The sequence below is a fragment of the Dendrobates tinctorius genome, unplaced genomic scaffold, assembly GCF_039654945.1.
Source record: "Dendrobates tinctorius isolate UK_male_01 unplaced genomic scaffold, ASM3965494v1 ptg000224l, whole genome shotgun sequence".
NCBI lineage: Eukaryota > Metazoa > Chordata > Amphibia > Anura > Dendrobatidae > Dendrobates > Dendrobates tinctorius.
The window spans coordinates 2,183,857-2,203,240 of record NW_027361891.1 but is presented as its reverse complement, the minus strand read 5'-3'; the positions used below and the strand labels follow the sequence as shown (position 1 = coordinate 2,203,240).

Sequence of the window (19,384 nt, the reverse complement as noted above, 5' to 3'; positions counted from 1 at the left end):
AAATTGCAACAAAATCAAAATTATTATTTTTTTTAAATCTCCAAACTTTTTTCACCACATAAATACTTGTACTGACCTGGGGAATCATATTGCCATGTCAGCTTCACCATATAGCGAATAAGGTACATAAAAAATTCAAAATACAATTGTGGAATTGCATTTTTTTTTTCAATTTTAACGTACTTGGAATTTTTTCCCCTTTTTCCAGTACACTATGTGGTAAAATGAATGGTGTCACTCAAAAGCACAACTCGTCCCCCCAAAAATTAAGCCATCTTATGGCTAGATGGCCAGAAAAATAAAAGAAGAGAAGGAAAAAATGAAAAGAACAGAAAATTGCCAGGTAGTGAAGGAGTTAACTACTTTTGGATTGCCTGTATACTTTAAACATCTATCACATTATTAGCTGCAGTGATGTTCTAAAAGTCACTGCATAGTATTAACAGCTGCACATGGTCATGCAGCTGCAGGAGCAGAATCAACTGTTAGATACAGTCAGACTCCCCATAGAGAAGACCAAAACAGTTTATTACTGTCTTTGCCTTCCCAATCGCTGTCTACACGGCACTGAACAAGCACTGTGTATACAGTAATAGGAATCACTGACAATGCTTCCTCCTTCTGACCTAATGGATAGATCATCACTGAGCTTCCTGAGAGACTGGTATGCAAGCAGAAGCCTGAATATGCCCTGTAACTGAAGGTATTATAACAGCCACAGTTACAGGGGAAATCAGCTATTTCATTACGCTAACACACAAAAAGTAGAATATAAAGGGATCGAAAATTCATATGTAAAAAAAAGTGTATTGTTGAAAGCATCTTGTCCATAAGCAAAATGAGCCCATATATGGTTCAGTAGGCAAAATAATAAAAAATTACTCAGAATATGGCAAAAAATTGTTTTCAGTATGTAAAAGTATCAAAACATCAAAATATTTATGTCTGGTATCACTGTAATTCTACTGAACCAAAGAAAAAAGACTTCTTATCACTTACACTGATAAGTAATGACATTAAAAAATAAAATAAAACACATTCTTGTAATTCTGTTTATGTATTCATTCTGCCTCCTAAAAATAAAAACAATTCTCGTTTATCCTGTGCTGTATGTCGAGTGCTTACATCGGGGTCTCCATCAAAATCTAAAAAAACATGATTCAAATGAAACGTTTGATGAAACCATTCACTATCATGAGGCAGATGGTGTCACTTTGGACTCCTTCTGGCCTCTGTTAAGCCCCCGTCACACACAGCGATCTCGCTAGCGAGATCGCTGCTGAGTCACAAGTTTTGTGACGCAACAGCGAGATCGCTGTGTGTGACCGGTATCAGCGACCGGCCCCCCTACCGGTTATCGCTGATCGTGCTCGAATGCCCTGGACTATTTTTGGATCGTTGGTCTCCCGCTGGCCAGCATGCATTGCTGCAGGTGGGAGAGCAGCGATCAGCGAGCTCCCACCTCGTAACCAAGGTAAACATGGGGTTTCTAAGCACCTTGGATACCAGCGCGCTGGTGCAGGGAGCTGGTAACCAGGTTAAACAGTGGGTTTCTAAGTGCAGCGCGTCGCTTAGAAAGCTGATGTTTACCTTGGTTACCAGCTACCTGCACCAGTGCGCTGGTATCTAAGGTACACAGCGACGCGAGCGCTTGTCGTCGCTGGTGCTGATTGCTGGTTTTTAGGCACCCAAAAAACAATTCAGCAGAATTAGTACTCCCAAATCCAAATGCTTCCCTTTCCACCTGCTGAGCTCCACAGTGTGCCTAAACCTTAGTTAGCATTCATATGTACAATGCCTTGAAAAATCATACCCTGTGAACTTTTTTCACGTTATACCAAGAACGTAAACAAATTTTATTGGGATTTTATGTGATAAACCAACACAAATTAGTAAGTATTTGGGAAGTGTAAGGAAATGATACATGGTTATTTAATTGTTTTAAAAATATAATTCTGAAAATAATGACATGCATTTGTGTTCAGCCCCCTGTAGTCTGATGCCCTAAATAAAATCCTTAGTGACCAATTGCCTCCAGAGGTCAATTAGAAAATTGAGCCCACTTCTGTATAATTTATTCTCAGTATAACTACAGCTGTTCTGTGAAGGCCTCAGAAGTTTGCTTTAGAACACATCAGACAGGTCAGGGATAAAGATGTAAAGAATAGTAAAGCAGGGTTAGGTTATAAAAAAGTACAAGCTCTGAACATCTCACACATCACTGTTGAATCCTTCATCCGTAAATGCAAGGAGCATGGCACAACTGCAAATCTACCAAGGCATGGTTGACATCCCAAGCAGAGAGCAATGCGATAAAAAATCGTTTTGCACACTCACCACTGTTATTCAATGAGGCAGTGTTTATCTGTGAGTTTTTCCTCAGCTGGAATTGAGATGACTGTAATTTGTCCTGTAAAAGATTAATAACTGCTGAGTAAAAAAACGGATTGTATACTTACAGTACACGGATGACAAGTGAGAAAGAATCATCACACTTTTCTGGATGAAAATGGGACTGACTTCTAGATGCAAGTGTGAGTGAGCCCTAAATCAGATCATACTTCTGAGCCCTGCCATGTGGCAAAAAAAGTATTTTTTGACCATATGTTGTGTATAGCTGCATTTGGAAGAAATTGCATAACAATTTGTGGAGTTCAATGTTTTCTATTACTCCTTTATGAAAACTTTATATATACATATATATATATATATATATATATATATATCCACACAGAAGAAAAGGTCGCACTCTTCGGGATGAAGAAATATCTCAGAGGTTTATTGACACATAGAATACATGTCAAGCCGGGGGAGTGACATACAGAGTGCACTCTGTATGTCACTCCCCCGGCTTGACATGTATTCTATGTGTCAATAAACCTCTGAGATATTTCTTCATCCCGAAGAGTGCGACCTTTTCTTCTGTGTGGATTCCAAGGATTGTCTATTTCCAGGTCCGGCACCCGGGATTCCCAGAATTTGGTTCTCTGCATGCCGCATGCCACAGCGAATTACACGGTAACAGCGGTGCCGTCCGTGCTTTTTTCTATTAATAACATATATATAAATATATATGTGTGTGTACAATTGTGCTCAAAAGTTTACATACCCTGGCAGAAATTCTGCTTTCTTGGCCTTTTTTCAGAGAATATGAATGGCAATACCAAAACTTTTTCTCCACTCATGGTTAGTGGTTGGGTGAAGCCATTTATTGTCAAACCACTGTGTTTTCTCTTTTTAAATCACAATGCTAGCACAAAACTTCCAAATTAGCCTGATCAAAAATGTACATACCCTGGTGTTTTTGGCCAGATAACATGCACAGAAGTTGACACAAATGGGTTTGACTGGCTACTATAGGTAACATCCTCACCTGGGTCCTGTTTGCTTGTAATCAGTGTGTGTGCATGAAAGCTGAGTGAGTTTCTGGGATCCAGACAGACTCTTGCAACGTTCATCCAGCCACTGACTTTTTGGATTGTGAGTCATGGGGAAAGCAAAAGAATTGTCAACGGATGTACGGGAAAAGGTAGTTGAACTGTATTAAACAGGAAAGGGAAACAAAAAGATATCCAAGGAATTAATAATGCCAATCAGCAGCGTTCAAACTGTGATTAACAAATGGAAAATCAGGGGCTCGGTAAAAACAAACCCCTGGTCAGGTAGACCAACAAAAATTTCGTCCACAACTGTCAGGAAATTTGTTCGAGATGCAAAGAAAAATCCACAAATAACATCAGCTGAAATACAGGACTCTGAAAACTAGCGTTGTGGCTGTTTCAAGATGCCTAATAAGGAGGTACTTGAAGAAAAATGGGCTGCATAGTCGAGTCACTACAATAAAACCATTACTGCGCAAATGCTACAAAGTATCTCACCTACAATACGCAAAACATCACAGAGACAAGCTTCAAAATTTTTGGAACAAAGTAATTTGGAGTGATGAGACCAAGATTGAACTTTTTAGCCACAACCATAAACGTTACATTTGGATAGAGGTCAACAAGGCCTATGATGAAAGGAACACCATTCCTACTGTAAAGCACGGAGGTGGATTGCTGATGTTTTGGGGATGTGTGAGCTACAAAGGCACAGGAAACTTCATCAAAATTGAAGGAAAGATGAATGCAGCATGTCATAATAATATAATAATCTTTTTATATAGCGCTTACATATTCAGCAGCGCTTTACATTTTTTTTGGACATATCAACGCTGTCCCCGATGGGGCTCACAATCTGAATTCCCTATCAGTATGTCATCCACAAATACTGCTGCGCATGGGATGTACTTGGACGTTCCAACATGACAACAATCCAAGATACAAGGACAAGTCAACCTGTCAGTGGCTACAGCAGAACAAAGTGAAGGTTCTGGAGTGGTCATCTCAGTCTCCTGACCTCAATATCATTGAGCCACTCTGGGGAGATCTCAAGCAAGCAGTTCATTCATGCTAGACAGCCCGGAAATTTACAGGAACTGTAGACTTTTTGCCTAGAAGATTGGGCAGCTTTACCACCTGAGAAAATAAAGAACCTCACCCACAACTGCCACAAAAGACTTCAAGCTGTCATTTATGTTAGAGGGGGCAATATACGGTATTAAGAAATGGGGTATGTAAACTTTTGATCAGTGTTATTTGGATGTTTTCGGTTGTCATTATGATTTAAAAAGAGTAAATACAGTAGTTTGACAATAAATGGCTTCACCCAACCACTAACCATGAGTGGTGAAAAAGTTTTGGTGTTATCATTTATATTGTTATCATCCTGGGTCCTGTATTTTTCAACATCTTTATCAATGATTTAGATGAAGGAATTGAAAGTAAACTGTTTAAATTTGCTGATGACACAAAGCTAGAAGGGATAGCTAATACTAGAGAAGAGAGAGAGGATTAAAAAGAAATAAACAAAGTGGAGCAGTTGGCAGCAACTATCAGAAAAATGGGAAAAATGCAAAGTACTACATCTGGGCAATAAAAATGAGAAAAGCATGCATAGAATAGGAGGAATAGGGCTAAGCAACAGCACATGTGAAAGACTTGGGTATACTAATAGATCACAGACTGAACATGAGTCAAACAGTGTGATGCAGCAGCAAAAAAGGCAAAAACAATTCTGGGATGTATTAACAGAAGCATACAGTCTAGATCACGTGAAGTCATTATTGCCCTCTACTCCTCTTTTGTCAGACCTCATCTGGAATGCTGTGTCCAGTTTTGGGCACCAAATTTTAAAAAAGACCAACAAACTGGAGCAAGTTCAAGTTGAGAAGAGCGACCAGAATGGTGACCGATCTCCAAACCATGTCCTATGAGGAATGATTACAGGATTTGGGAGTGTTTGGCAAAAAAGAAGACTGAGAGGAGACTTAATAGCTGTCTACAAATTTCTCAAGAGCTGTCACATTGTAGAAGGATAATTTTTATTCTCATTTGCACAAGGAAAGACTAGAAGCAATGGGATGAAACTGAATGGGAGGAGACAAAGATTAGATATTAGAAAAAACTTTTTGACAGGGTGATCAATGAGTGGAACAGGCTGCCACGAGAGGTGGAGAGTTCTCCTTTAATGGAAGTCTTCAAACTGAGGCTGGGCAGATATCTGTCTGGGATGATTTAGTGAATCTTGCTTTGAGCAGGGGGTTGGACTAGATGACCTAGGAGGTCTCGTCCAAGTTTACCATTCTATGATTCTATATTCTCTGAAAAAAAGCCAAGAAAGCAAAAATTCTGCCCAGGTATGTAATCTTTTGAGCACAACTGTGTGTATATACAGTATATAACTCTGGTAAAAATTAAGAGACCACTGAAAAATTTTCAATTTGTCTTATTTTTCTCTTTATAGGTATATTTTTGAGTAAAATATAAATTGCTCCTTTATTCTATAAACTACTGACAACATGTCTTCGAATTTCCAATCACTAAATTTTGTATTTATTTTCAGAATATGATAGTCAAAATAACAAAGAAATGTAGTGCTTGCAGACCCCAAATAATGCTAAGAAAACAAATTTATAATCATGTAGAAACAACAATTCTAATGTTTTTACTTCGGAAGAGTTCAGAAATCAATATTTTGTGGAATAACCATGATTTTTAATCACAGCTTTCATGCGTCTTGGCATGCTTTCCACTAGTCTTTCACACTGCTTTTGGGTGACCTTATGCCACTCCTGGTACAAAAATTTAAGCAGTTCTTTGTTTGATGGCTTGTGACTAATTATCCATCTTCTTCTTGATTACATTCCAGAGTTTTTCAATGGGGTTCAGGTCTGGAGATTGGGCTGACCATGACAGAAATTTGATGTGGTGGTCCTTTATCCACAAATTGATTGACCTAGCTGTGTCACATGGCGCATTAACCATCTGGAAAAAACAGTCCTCAGAGTTTAGGAACATTGTATGCGGCTTGATTGATATGTCATTCGCAAAGATAAACCTGCCCAATTCCAGCCTTGCTGAAGCATTCCCAGATCATCACCGATCCTCCACCAAATTTCAGAGTGGGTGCAAGACACTGTGGCTTGTACGCCTCTCCTTGTCTCTGTCTAACCATTAGATGACCAGGTGTTGGGCAAAGCTGAAAATTAGACTCATCAGAGAAGATTAGCTTACTCCAGTCCTCTATGGTCCAATCCTTATGGTCTTTGGAAAGCTTAAGCCTGGCTCTCCTTGCTTCTCATTGATGAAAGACTTTTTTCTAGCTTTACATGAGTTGAGCCCTGCCTCTAGGAGCCAGTTACGAACAACTGTTCTTGCCATGCACTTCACCCCAGCTGCCATTTGCCATTCCTTTTGTAGGTCACTTGATGTCATCCTGCAGTTGCTGAGTGACAATTGAATAAGATGACGATCATCCCGGTCAGTGGAGAGTCGTTTTTGCCCTCTGCCAGTCTGCAGCTTTGTTGTCCCCAATGTCTGCTGCTTGACCTTGTTGTAATGGACTGCCGTCTTAGAAATTTTAAGGATGGAGGCAACATGACGCTCACTATATCCCTCTGCTAGTAAAGCCAGAATTGAGCCCTTCTTTTCTTGAGTTGTTTTTTCATTCCTATTACTTTTGGAATATTACTAGCACTTGTTTTGCCATCCAGCTTGTCCTATTGCAAGAGGATTGTGAAGACCACAGCAGGGTTTTTTATACTTTCCTTTGTTAAATAAGATTTAGTTCAGGTGATCACCTAATCAGAAGCACATTAAGTAGAATGAGGTGTACTCTGGTTGGAATTCAACTGACAGCGGAATGGAATGGCTGTCAGACATGTAGAGAATATAATTTTTATAAAACTGTGCAGTGGTCTCTTAATTTTTGCCAGAGCTGTGTATATATATATATATATATATATATATATATATATATATATATATATACGGTATGTATAAAAAAGCACAGCACCACTATGTAAATGCCAAAACATGTAGTGTCAATGGAAGTATCAACTTCCAACCAAATTGTCCCTAAGCAAGATTTACTTACAAAAAAAGCGAAGGTTCTTAGAGCATAAATTGGCCAATTCATGTGTGCCCATTAACCACGGCAAGGTCATGCTTCTCTGATGTGTCCTATCATAACCATTCCCTATCTTACTGTACATGCCACGTTTGGGCTAAAAAGCCTACAATAATGGGCAAACATATATATATGTTAGTAGAAGAAATAAGAAATTTAATTGTTAATATCATTTTTAGTTTGTTTAATTCCCTTTTACATTAATTCCAGTTTTGAATACATAGAGGGGTGAAGTTTTTAACATTGCATCACTTTTGAGGGTTTTCCAATAAATAGGCCCCTCAAAGTAAAACTTGAATAGGTTCTGTAAAAAATAGGATTTTCAAGTTTTCTCGAAAGAATGTAAAGTTGCTGCTACATTTTTCACCCTTCTAACATCCTAACACAATTAAAATCGCTGAGAAAACGATGCTGACAAAGTATACTGTACATATGGTTAATATGAATTATTAACAATTTTGTTTGGTATAGTTATCTATTATAAGGACATAACAATCCAAAGTTTGAAACTTGATAATTTTTCACCAACTTTCCAATAATTTCATAAATAAATGCTAGTTTTTTTTAACTAGATTTACCACTAACTTATACAGTAGTACCATATGTCATGAAATAAAGAATCTCAGAATCATTGCTATATTGTAAAAGCTTTCCAGAGTTATTACCACATAAAGTGACATGTGAAAATTGAAAAATATGGTTGGGTCACGAAGTCCAAAAGTGGCTTAGTCCTTAAGGGATTAAAAAAATGTGAAAAACAGCCAAGTAATTCTGGTTATTTTCCCACAGTTATTGCCTAATATCGACAAATAAAAAAGGAAGGTTGAAAATAACAAAACAATTTGGCCCCACATATCAAGGAAAATGCAAAATTATTTGAATATGCGAGCAAGAAAATTTTATTACTGCTCTTTAAACTATGCTCTTTAAACTACATGTACGAAAAAACACAAATGTGCCTGGTCAGAAACAGGTGAAAATGGTTAAAGGGTCAATATTTACTTTTGGGATTGCTACTTTCAATAGGTGGCACTAAAGTTCAATTCCTCTTTATCTCTGAACAGGTTATTTGCATATTTAAACTCCCAGGGAAGAAATGCATGGCTTATCAGTTCTTACATTGATTTGGCGTTCTATACAATGAAAAAATTGTATCCCTTAGACCCCCTATTAGAGGCCTCTAGTGATGAGCGAGTATACTGTTGCTCGGGTTTTTCCAAGCATGCTCAGGTGTCCTCTGAGTATTTTGGTGTGCTCGGAGATTTAGTTTTCGTCGTCTCATCTGCATGATTTGCGACTTGTAGACAGGCTGAATACATGTGGGAATTCCCTAACAAACAAGCATTCCTCCCCTTGAGAAAGGAGACCGAAACGCGCATCGGGGTGGACGCGCAGCCCCAGGTGGTAGCGGCACCCTACTATGGATACCCAGAGGTAATTGTACCCAACTTATTTGGATATGGATCCTGTTTAGTTAGAATTCTATGGGTACATGGGCTATTGTTAGTGAGGTGGCGCTGTTTTCTAGCTATATAGGTTGGAGCATTAATATATTGGTAGAGTTTTCACTATGTTATGAGAAGATGAGAGGATTTACTGGTGACAGATGCTGCTATTATGAGATACATTATGTACCTTGCTCCTATAGCTATTTTCTATTGCTGTCAGACCCTCCATGATTTATGGTGGTTGCCACCACCTGGTTCTGTGCGTTCATGAGTGATTGTAGATAGTGAGTGTATTGTCCTTCCCACTTTCCCAATTTCTGGTATTATGGTTTTTAATGAATTTTTCTAATAAAAATTGTATTTTTGAGATAGAATTATTTACCTTGTGATCATCTTTTTTGTATGGTTCTTTTCAATTGGCTCTGCCTGAGTGGACTGAAGGCACAAAGAAAAGTTTTTGACTTTGTACTCCTCTCTCTTGAGGTGAGGCTTCTGGGTACTGTAAACCCTACATCAGGTGGTTAAACCATCATTTTTGGTCAAGTCTGCACAATCTGCCATTCTATGTGGCTCCCAATAAACTGATCACAGCTATGAGTTTCTGTCTAGTTGCTGCTCGTGTATTTTCTTTGGCATATAAAAGAGGAGTGACATGTAGTGCAAGAGTATGGACCTATAAGTACTAATGGTACTGTGTGTTGCCATCTCTGGGATTCCGATATTCAGGCAGAATGGGGCCTCCTGACTCTTATGTGTCTCTTCAGGAAAAAGTGGATGAGGTGGTCAGACATGAATGTGGCTATCTTCATTTAGTTTATGGCAATTATAAAAAAAAAACTTTAATGTTTAATTATGGTAACTCCTATAACAGAGAGAGCAAAGCATGTTTTTAAAATCCAAAATGTTGGCCTACTGAAATGAATGTTCAGTAAATGCTCTCAATACTTGGTCGGGGTCCTTTTGCATCAATTACTGCATCAATGTGGTGTGGCATGGAGGTGATCAGCCTGTGGCACTGCTGAGGTGTTATGGAAGCCCAGGTTGCTTTGATAGCAGCCTTCAGCTCGTCTGCGTTATGGGGGTAAGGTCAAGCGAGTTTGCTCGCCAATCAAGCACAGTGATACTGTTGTTTTAAACCAGGTATTGGTACTTTTGGCAGTGTGGACAGGTGCCAGTTCCTGCCGGAGAATGAAATTTCCATCTCCAAAAAATTTGTTGGCAGAGGGAAGCATGAATTGCTCTAAAATTTCCTGGTAGACGGCTGCGCTGATTTTGATCTTGATAAAACACAGTGCATCTACACCAGCAGATGACATGGCTCCCCAAATCATCACTGATTGAGGAAACTTCACACTAAACCTCAAGCAGCTTGATTGTGTGCCTCTCCACTCTTCCTCTAGACCAGTGATGGTGAACCAACCTTTCTGAGACCGAGTGCCCAAACTGCAACCTAAAACCCAATTATTTATGACAAAGTGCCAACAGGGCAAACGCTGCACAGGAGAGTCAGCCACTGCCAACTCTCTTCCCTGTACAGCGCTTCCCGTCCCTAAACCCTGATGATCAATTCTATTATGTAAGCAATTAATTGATTTTAAACTTACCTTTGCAGTCTTCTCTTCTGTTCAGCAAGGGAGCTTCAAGCTCATGCGTGCTTACAGTGCTCACACACTGAAAATGAGCCACTCACACTTCCCCTTCCAGACACAGCAGTTGGATTGATCTTTAGGGAAAAAAATGCAGAATATTAGATAGATAGATTTTAGCATGGAATGCAAGCAGATTCCACGCTGTAATCCACTTCTACATTTCAAAGTATGAATATCTCTAATCTCTAGCCACAGTCACACAAATGTGATAACACTTGCTGTATCTGGCTGCTGCTGAATTCTGAATCATGGCATGGAGATGGCTGGCTTGGGAAGCTGGCTGGCTTGTGGATATCACCTGGCAAGAATGGCAGGCTAGGAGGCTTCACTGTGAACTGAAAAAGTATAAATATTTGCTGCAGCTCCACATTTGACAAAAAATATATTAAAAAAATCGCTGGCGGTCCAGGTGCTGAGATTTCAAACAACCGCCAAACTACTAACAGGTACACACTTTATCTTTTAATTACTGTGCTCAACATCCAGTTGTTATGCTCCCATCCTGATCCCTTTCTTTTAGTAATATGCCCCATCATTGTACCCTTCTTTTAGTAATGTTCCCCATCATGATCTCCTTCATGTAGAAATGTGCCCCATCATGATCTCCTTCATGTAGAAATTGCCCATTCCACCACCTCCATCATTTCCTCCTCCCCACCACCCCATTATTGCCCTTTCACCCACCACCATCATTGCCCTTTCCACCATCCCTATCATTGCCTTCTCCCCCCACCCCATCATTACCCTCTCCATCACTCCCATCATTGTCCTCTCCCCATCACCCTCATTATTGCCTTCTCCATCACTCCCATCATTGCCCTCTCCCCCATTACCCCCATCATTGCCCTATCCCCCATCACCTCCATCATTGCCCTATCCCCCATCACCCCCATCATTGCCTTCTCCATCACCACCATCATTACACACACACCTCTCACATCTACGTGCGCTCGCCGGCAGCTTCCTCTCACTGGCACAGTGGCCGCGGAGCTGGATGATGATGGCACCACTGACTGCCGTGTGAGGCAGGAAGCTGCAGCTCCGTAGTGAGGACTCTTGCAGATGAGGCAATGCCGCGTGCCAGCAGAGAGGGCTCTGCGTGCCCTCTCTGGCACGCATGCCATAGGTTCGCCATCACTGCTCTAGACTCTGGGACCTTGATTTCCAAATGAAATGCAGAATTTACTGTCATCTGAAAACAACACCTTGGATCACTGAGTAACAGTCCAGTTCTTTTTCTCCTTAGCCCATGTAAGACACTTCTGGTATTGTCTATTGGTCATGAGTGGCTTGACACAAGGAATGTGACACTTGTAGCCCATGTTCTGGATATGTCAGTGTGTGGTGGCTTTTGAAGCATTGACTCCAGCAGCAGTCCACTCCTTGTGAATCTCCCCAAAATGTTTGACCTTTTCTTAATATTCATTTCAAGGCTGCGGTTATCCCGGTTGCTTGTGCACCTTTTTTTACCTCACTTTTTCCATCCACTCAACTTTCCATTAATATGCTTAGATACAGCACTCTTTGAACAGACAGCTTCTTTAGCAATTTAGTAATGGCATTTTGTGGCTTACCCTCATTGTGGAGTGTGTCAATGACTGCCTTCTGGACATCTTTCAAGTCAGCAGTCTTCCCCATGATTGTGGAGCCTACAGAGATAGACATTAAGGACCTTTTTAAACACTTAGGAAACCTTTGCAGATGTTTTTTGTTAATTATTCTAATTTACTGAGATAATGACTTTTGGGTTTTCATTGATTGTAAGCCATAATCATCAGAATAAACAGAAATAAACACTTGAAATAGATCACTCTGTTTGTAACAACTCTATATAATATGAGTTTGACTTTTTGAATTGAAGACCTGAAATAAATAAACTTTTTGATGGTATTCTAATTTAGTGAGAAGCACTTGTATATCTGTAGAATTTGTGGGAAAAATATACATGTGGCTACTACCCTTCAAGTACCCATTTTCTGACCTATTTCATTTTTTTTACATGCTTTTAATTGAGAAACATTTCATGGCTTTGCTCAATCAGTATTGTTCTTACGTTTTGGCCTTTTGAAAAATCTAATATGTAAAAATGAAAAGATGATGATAAATATAGATGTTTGTTATATATTATTTCATGTGTCATATATGATTTCTTATTATTTGTGTGCAGGATGGCCATCATTTTTTGATGTTGTCAATCCAGAAGCCATAACACTTACTGATGATTTTTCATTTGGGATGCACAGAGTAGAAACGAGTTGTAGTCAGGTCAGTATCTTTTTATTACATTAGTGCTAATAACTATTGTATTTATCTCATATTAAACTTGAACTACACTTTGTAACACAATTTTTGTTTCCAGCTACTAAATGGCATTTACTAGTGCTTATGTTTCTAAAGTTTAGACTATTGCTATTGATGCCCTAAACTTTCCTCTTGTGACACGTACATAGATATTTTAAAATGTCCTTATTTTTAAATGAAAAAACAGGCAAATTTGCTTCTTTTAATTCGCATAAAGTCATGAAAAAAGAACAGGTGAATCAAAATGTTTGTTTTAATACTAAAATATTACAAAAATTAGCGCAAGATTAAGAATTGATCATGTAAATAGCAAAGAATATATACTGTATGTTTATATAAGGTTAGAAACATGTTGTCTGTTGTTCCATTAATTATTTGAGGAAAGCCAGTAGTGAATTACTCTATATAACAACCTACATATGAATACCAAGGTATTCACTAAACTACTCACATGAAAAGTAAAATAACTTGTTATTAAGAACAATTTTAAAAAACACATATCATGTAACTAGTACACATATATTTAATATATTAAAGAAATTTAAAAAAGAAGGATCAAGGAAATATAGACAGTGGTGAGTCCTAATAACCATGGTTAGTATTCATTATATATGATTTATTCAAAGATGGCTGCCACACATTTACAAATATACACTGTCTGAAATTGACCCATATAAGGCAGGCAAAGACATATCAGTTAAGTTAGTAAAGTATTATACCTTACCCATAATGTGATGAATATACCATCAAGACCATCACGGCTACCCCGGCAGCACATTTCTTCATTCCCATAGTACTCGAGTGTATGAAGTAACTCATCTTGTAGAATATGTACATGTAGTTCAGCATTGAGACCATCATTCATTCTGATTAAGTATCCAATGACTTTGGCTGTGAAACAACCAAAAATCATCAGGTTTGGTGCACCAAAGTTGACAGTTCCATCAATTTCTCGATGCGTTACCCCTTTGTTCCCTTGTTTCTTCCATAGAAGTTTGCACCCATCAGAGTCTAGTCTACTGACTTGCATTTCATCGTTCCAAATTACCTGTTTCCAATATTCTACTGTCCACTTTTTGCACTTTTTTTCAAACTCGAGCCAAAGCTTCTTATGACAATATCGAAGTTGAGGCTTCTTCACCTTTTGTTGGGCAACCATTCTAGCCTTGTGTAATGTGCATTGCACGGTGCTTGCATGGATGTCTGTGATCTCACTATTATGAAGCATACAAGCCACCTCCACTGCCGTGTTTGTCGCTCCAGAACTGATAGACCTTGTGATGAGCTGACGTGTTGACTCTGATATTTTGACTGGACATCCACTTCTTGGCTTTTGAATAGATGGATGGACTTCATTTTGTATTTTTTACAGCTGTCATGGCACTCACATGATGTAGTTTGGCAATTTTCCTGGCCTAGAAACTACTATCAATGAGCTGGATGATGCAGTTTCTCTTTTCTTGGGAAATCTTCTTCATGGGTGCTTCTCAATTTGACCCAGTGACCTATCGCTTTGAAATCAATCTAATAATACACTGAGCTATAACGGAATTTGAGAAAAGGTTTTAACTTAGAGCATAGAAGAGGAAAAAGATTTTATCACCACCTGGAGCAAAACAGTTTCCACGTGGCGTAATACATCAGGATTTGCTGCAGATTGGACGCTGCGTACAGCCGCAGCGTTTAATGCGCAGCATCCAGATGTTACAGCATAGTGGAGGGGATTTTATGAAATCCCGCCTCCACTATGCGTACAAAGATGCGGGTGACACACCCACAAAACCGGACATGCAGCACGTCTTTATAGACCGCAGCATGTCTATTTATCTTGCGGAGACGCTCCGTCTCCGCAAGATAAATAGCCCAGTCTATGGATAGGATGCGGTGATTCCGCATGTGTTCAATGAGCACATGCGGTACCACCGCGTGTAAAAAAGGGGGCAGTGCTTTGGGCGGAGCCGGCTTTCCACTGCGTCCAAAGCGCTGCTACTACGTAGCGTGGAAAACATACCCTAACAATGCAGTGACATGACAAGAATCTGCATAACTAATGATATGCTAAATAGTTGCAAGTCAAATTTATGTATGAGATAGTCAAGATGGTCATCTATAAAATGATGTTAGTCTTATGGTCAAAGCAGTAGTAGATGCTGAAATATGGAGCCTGAAAGGTTTCTCGTCAGTGTAAATCAATAAAATACAAATTATAATTTATTTTAGTGTAGTACACTGGAGGATATGTGGTGACAGGGATGTTATGTATTTTATATCTAGTAATAGATGTTCATTAATTTATAAAGAATTAACTTTTAACATTTTCTCATTCTAGTGCGGTGCTCATCTCGGTCACATATTTGATGATGGTCCACGTCCAACTGGTAAAAGATACTGCATAAACTCTGCATCCTTGAACTTCATACCAGAAGAGTCAAGTGGCGCTGAAGGAAGAAGTTCCTTAGAATTACCTGGAAAGACTGAATTGTAAAAAGTGTACTAACCAGAGTGTAGGGTTTCACAGGCATTTTCTGGACTGACCATTTTCTGAATAGTTTTCCAGAATATTATACTCACTGTAAATTCACAAGTTCCAGTTATGTTTTATGCTTCTCCAAAGAATGTGTCTTACAACTTTTATCTACTTTCAAGGCAATCATTCATATGAACACAAGTGAGGGACTTCAACAAAAATCATTTGTGAAACACTTCTCTTTATAATAACCAAGGGCCAAAGTAAAACAACATCATCATTAATATGCCTAAACATAAAAACCTACAGGTATTATTTATATGCTATATTTAGTCTTCTTTCTTTATGTCAACAATGTTAACACATAGGAACCGATTCAGTAAGGCCAGCGTTGTAAATGCTAGTCTCAATAAATGGGCTGAATGGACTACGATGAATATATTTCACCAAGAGGTGCATGCAGGTACGGACTGGGGCTGAAATTCAGTCCTGGCATTTGCAATCACACAGGCCCATGTTGTCCCTGTCCTCATGAACCAGATGGGATACATTACTAATATTGCCCTGAATGTAGGAAAGGAAGATTTTCTACAAGACCAATATGTCTGATGATACTCGTTGGCCTGTGTGGGTAATGGTACTATCACACTTAGCGATGCACCAGCGATCCCGACAACGTTATGGATCGCTGGTGCATCACTAAGTGGTCGCTAGTGAGCTGCCACACAGGCAGATCTCACGAGCGACATAGCAGGGGTCGGTGGTCGCTACTTACCTGTCAGACGAGGCGATCCTGACGTCCTCCTGCCAGCGTCCACACGTCGCTCGTCGGTGCCACAGGAAGCCCAGCAGGAAGCTGACGACGAGAAACAGCCCAGGCCGTTCTCGCGCGATCAGTGATAATCAGCGGGGGAGCCCGTCAGAGGTAAATATCACACATAGCTATATCGCTAGCAATATCGCTGCTGCGTCACAAAACCAGTGATGCTAGCGATATCGCTTAGTGTGACGGGGCCTTTAGTGATGGAGTCAGCGACTTTGTGCTCCATCACAACTCTTAATGGGTGTCTTGAGAACACAGATTCTGCTAACAACGTAGCAGACAAGGCAGCTCATGACCAGACAGGCCCTTCTGGCATTTGCCAGATGGCCAATCCGGCCCTGGGTGCACGTCACATATTAGGTACATCTGTTACTCGGCTGCGCATGCACCAGAAATGTAGTCTAGTCTGAAGTTAGAATTGTGTAACTTTTCAGGAATTTGATGGACAGTTGTAGCCCCATGCCTTCCTGACCATGCTATGCCCATATTGGTGTAGCTGTACAGGACTGGGTTGAAAATGCCAAAAGTCACAATATTTTTGCACAACTTACAAGTTGCGCCAAAATATTGTGACTTATTAAGGTGTTTTATGACATAGTGTTTTGTTGTTACACAGTACAAAATGTACATTTAAAATACAATGAAAGACCAAAGAAATAGTGGAAAGATGAAAATGAAAGCTGAACTATTGGCAGGGTTAGATACTCAATATTTATTTCTAGGGAGTTTACAAAAATGAAACACAAGCTGTAAGATTTAGGGTGTGTGCAGACGCTGCGGAATCCGCTGCGGATTAATCCGCACGGATTTTGCAAAAACCGCAGATATACCGCAGGTCAAAAGACCTGCGGATTATCTGCGGTTTTGCCTGCGGTTTGGTCCTGCGGATTCACCATCTCCACAATGGTGGAGATAGGGACCCGCTGCGGATTCCGCATAAAGAATTGACATGTCACTTCTTTCTGCGGTTTCAAAACCGCAGCAAATCCGCCCGGATTTTTCCGCAACGTCTACACAGCGTTTTTTTTTTACCATTCATTTGAATGGTACTGTACACCGCAGCTAAAACTGCTGCGGGTCCGCAGCGGCCAAAACCGCTGCGGAAACGCAGCGGAATCCGCAGAGTGTGCACATACCCTTAGGAATTCTGTGCAAACTTTGCAGGGTGTCACTACAGTTTTAGTTTACTACTATGAAGTGCAATATGCTGTCATCAGTATATCAATGCACAATCAATATTTTATTTCTTAAATTCAATATTATATTAACTTTGTCATTAAGATAAATCTTCACTGTTATAAATATTTTTTTCATAAATCAGTAGTACTAATAAATACCTGAAAAATATATTGCTAGGAGAAAGTAACGTATGCCTTAACTACCGAGGCTCTGTAGTTGCCTTATCCTTATTTGCTGACTCTGTGTAAATGTTTGAAAACCTAGAATAATATAGTTAATAGTAGACGACAGGAAGGTTGCAGCTGCAGATTCTCTCTCTCTGTGTCTCTTTGCATTTTTGAGAAAGCATGAGAGTATATTGGGAGACAACTCACTGGCACAGAATGCTGCTCAGTAGAAATAAGGACATCAGAAAATATTATGCCATTTTGTGCCTGCACAAAAAGCATGCAAAAGTAATACATATACAGGAGTCATGCAAATCGAAAACCTCCTGCACTATATCTAATATATTTGAATAATGAAAGGTCTGCCTTATTTTGTCGCAAACTTTAACTAGCGTCTCTACAAAGTCAGTGGTAAGGCTACTTGTTTAAGTATAAATACACAAATACATTTCTGTATTAATTTGTAATCTGTTGAGTTGCCCAGAACTCATTTATGTAACAGGACAGCATGTGAATTATAAAGGTTAGGAAAATTGTAATTTTATATGAGACATTTCTTAGTCTTTCAATGTACAGTTACCAAATAGTAACAGTATGATATGCTTTTGCAATTATATATTTCTTAGAATTGTAAAAATAAAGTTTGAACCTTCACCATCATTTGTGTTTCGTCATATATATATCTATATGTAGAATTTAAATGTATTGACGACAAAGTGTCTTGTTGGAAATCTACTGTATCTGTGTGTGGTGTAGTGCTGCAGTAGCACATTTATGCAGTGACGAGGCAGTGACCCGCAAAGTTCAAGCACAAAGTCTCTTTAATGTGATACTTCACACATTAAATGTCCATTTCACACACAAGTGCATATAATGTTACTGTCCATTTCATAGCACTACATACTACATGGCTTTAGATTGCAGTCCCTAAACACGCTGAACCTCCCTTTATCCAGTCACCCAAACACTTTCCTGCAGAGCTTTCAACAAAGGAACCTGTGGCCTTCAGCCACATGGAAAACCTGGGCCTGAAGTGAAACAGACTGCATGACTACCATCCTGCAGTCTGTTTCAACACAACATCCCAAAGCAGGTTTTACGTACATCAGCCTTGGACATTAACATGTCCAAAATTAACACTTTTTTTATTATATTTTGTCTGCATTGCAGTCACAGCTACGCCCGTGACTGCCATGCACTCCTATGGCCTTCATATGCCTCCGTGCACATCTTGGGGAGAACACACAGTGACCCCTACCTGTGACATCAGTCACTGCTTCACCATTGCAATTACAGCTACACCTGCAACTGCAATGCCCCCTCATGACCTCAATAAGCCTCCGTGCGCATCCTGGGGAGAACAAACAGTGACCCCTACCTGTGACATCGGTCACTGCCTCACAGTGGTCAATTTCACCGCTAGTCAAAGACATGTAATACCACCTCTGGCACAGCTTCCACCGAAATTTATATTGGACATAATAATATGCATATATCCCTATAGAAAAATATTCAGAATTGAGAGTCCTCAGTTTCTATCTACTGGCTAACACGGTACAAAGATATACATCTTTCGTATATCCCTATAGATATTAAATAGTTGGGAGATCATCAACATTTAATGTATTTTGCTAGCTTAATGAGTCTTCAGGTTTTACAATTCAAATGTTGTTCATTATTAAATAGATCTCGTAGACCTGATGAAGCTATTGAACTTACTTTGAAAATCTGTTTTGAATGTTTTTCTCCTAATATTAAAATTAGCTCTAGCTGGCAAAAGATTTAACAAAATCTGCATCAAAATGCATTGTGTGAACTTGGGGGTGCCAAATTCAACATTA

At 39.4% G+C, this 19,384-nt stretch overlaps 1 protein-coding gene across 1 annotated transcript in view; it reads left to right on the top strand.

Annotated features, from left to right (window-relative positions):
• The window catches only part of MSRB3 (methionine sulfoxide reductase B3), a 331,564-nt gene extending 313,361 nt beyond the window's left edge, over positions 1-18,203 (top strand). The window contains exons 6-7 of the mRNA XM_073555445.1: positions 12,774-12,871; positions 15,237-18,203. Coding sequence (XP_073411546.1) covers positions 12,774-12,871; positions 15,237-15,392 — 254 coding nt within the window. The 3' untranslated portion in view covers positions 15,393-18,203. The remainder of the gene's footprint in view (positions 1-12,773; positions 12,872-15,236) is intronic.
• Positions 18,204-19,384: the final 1,181 nt, after the last annotated feature.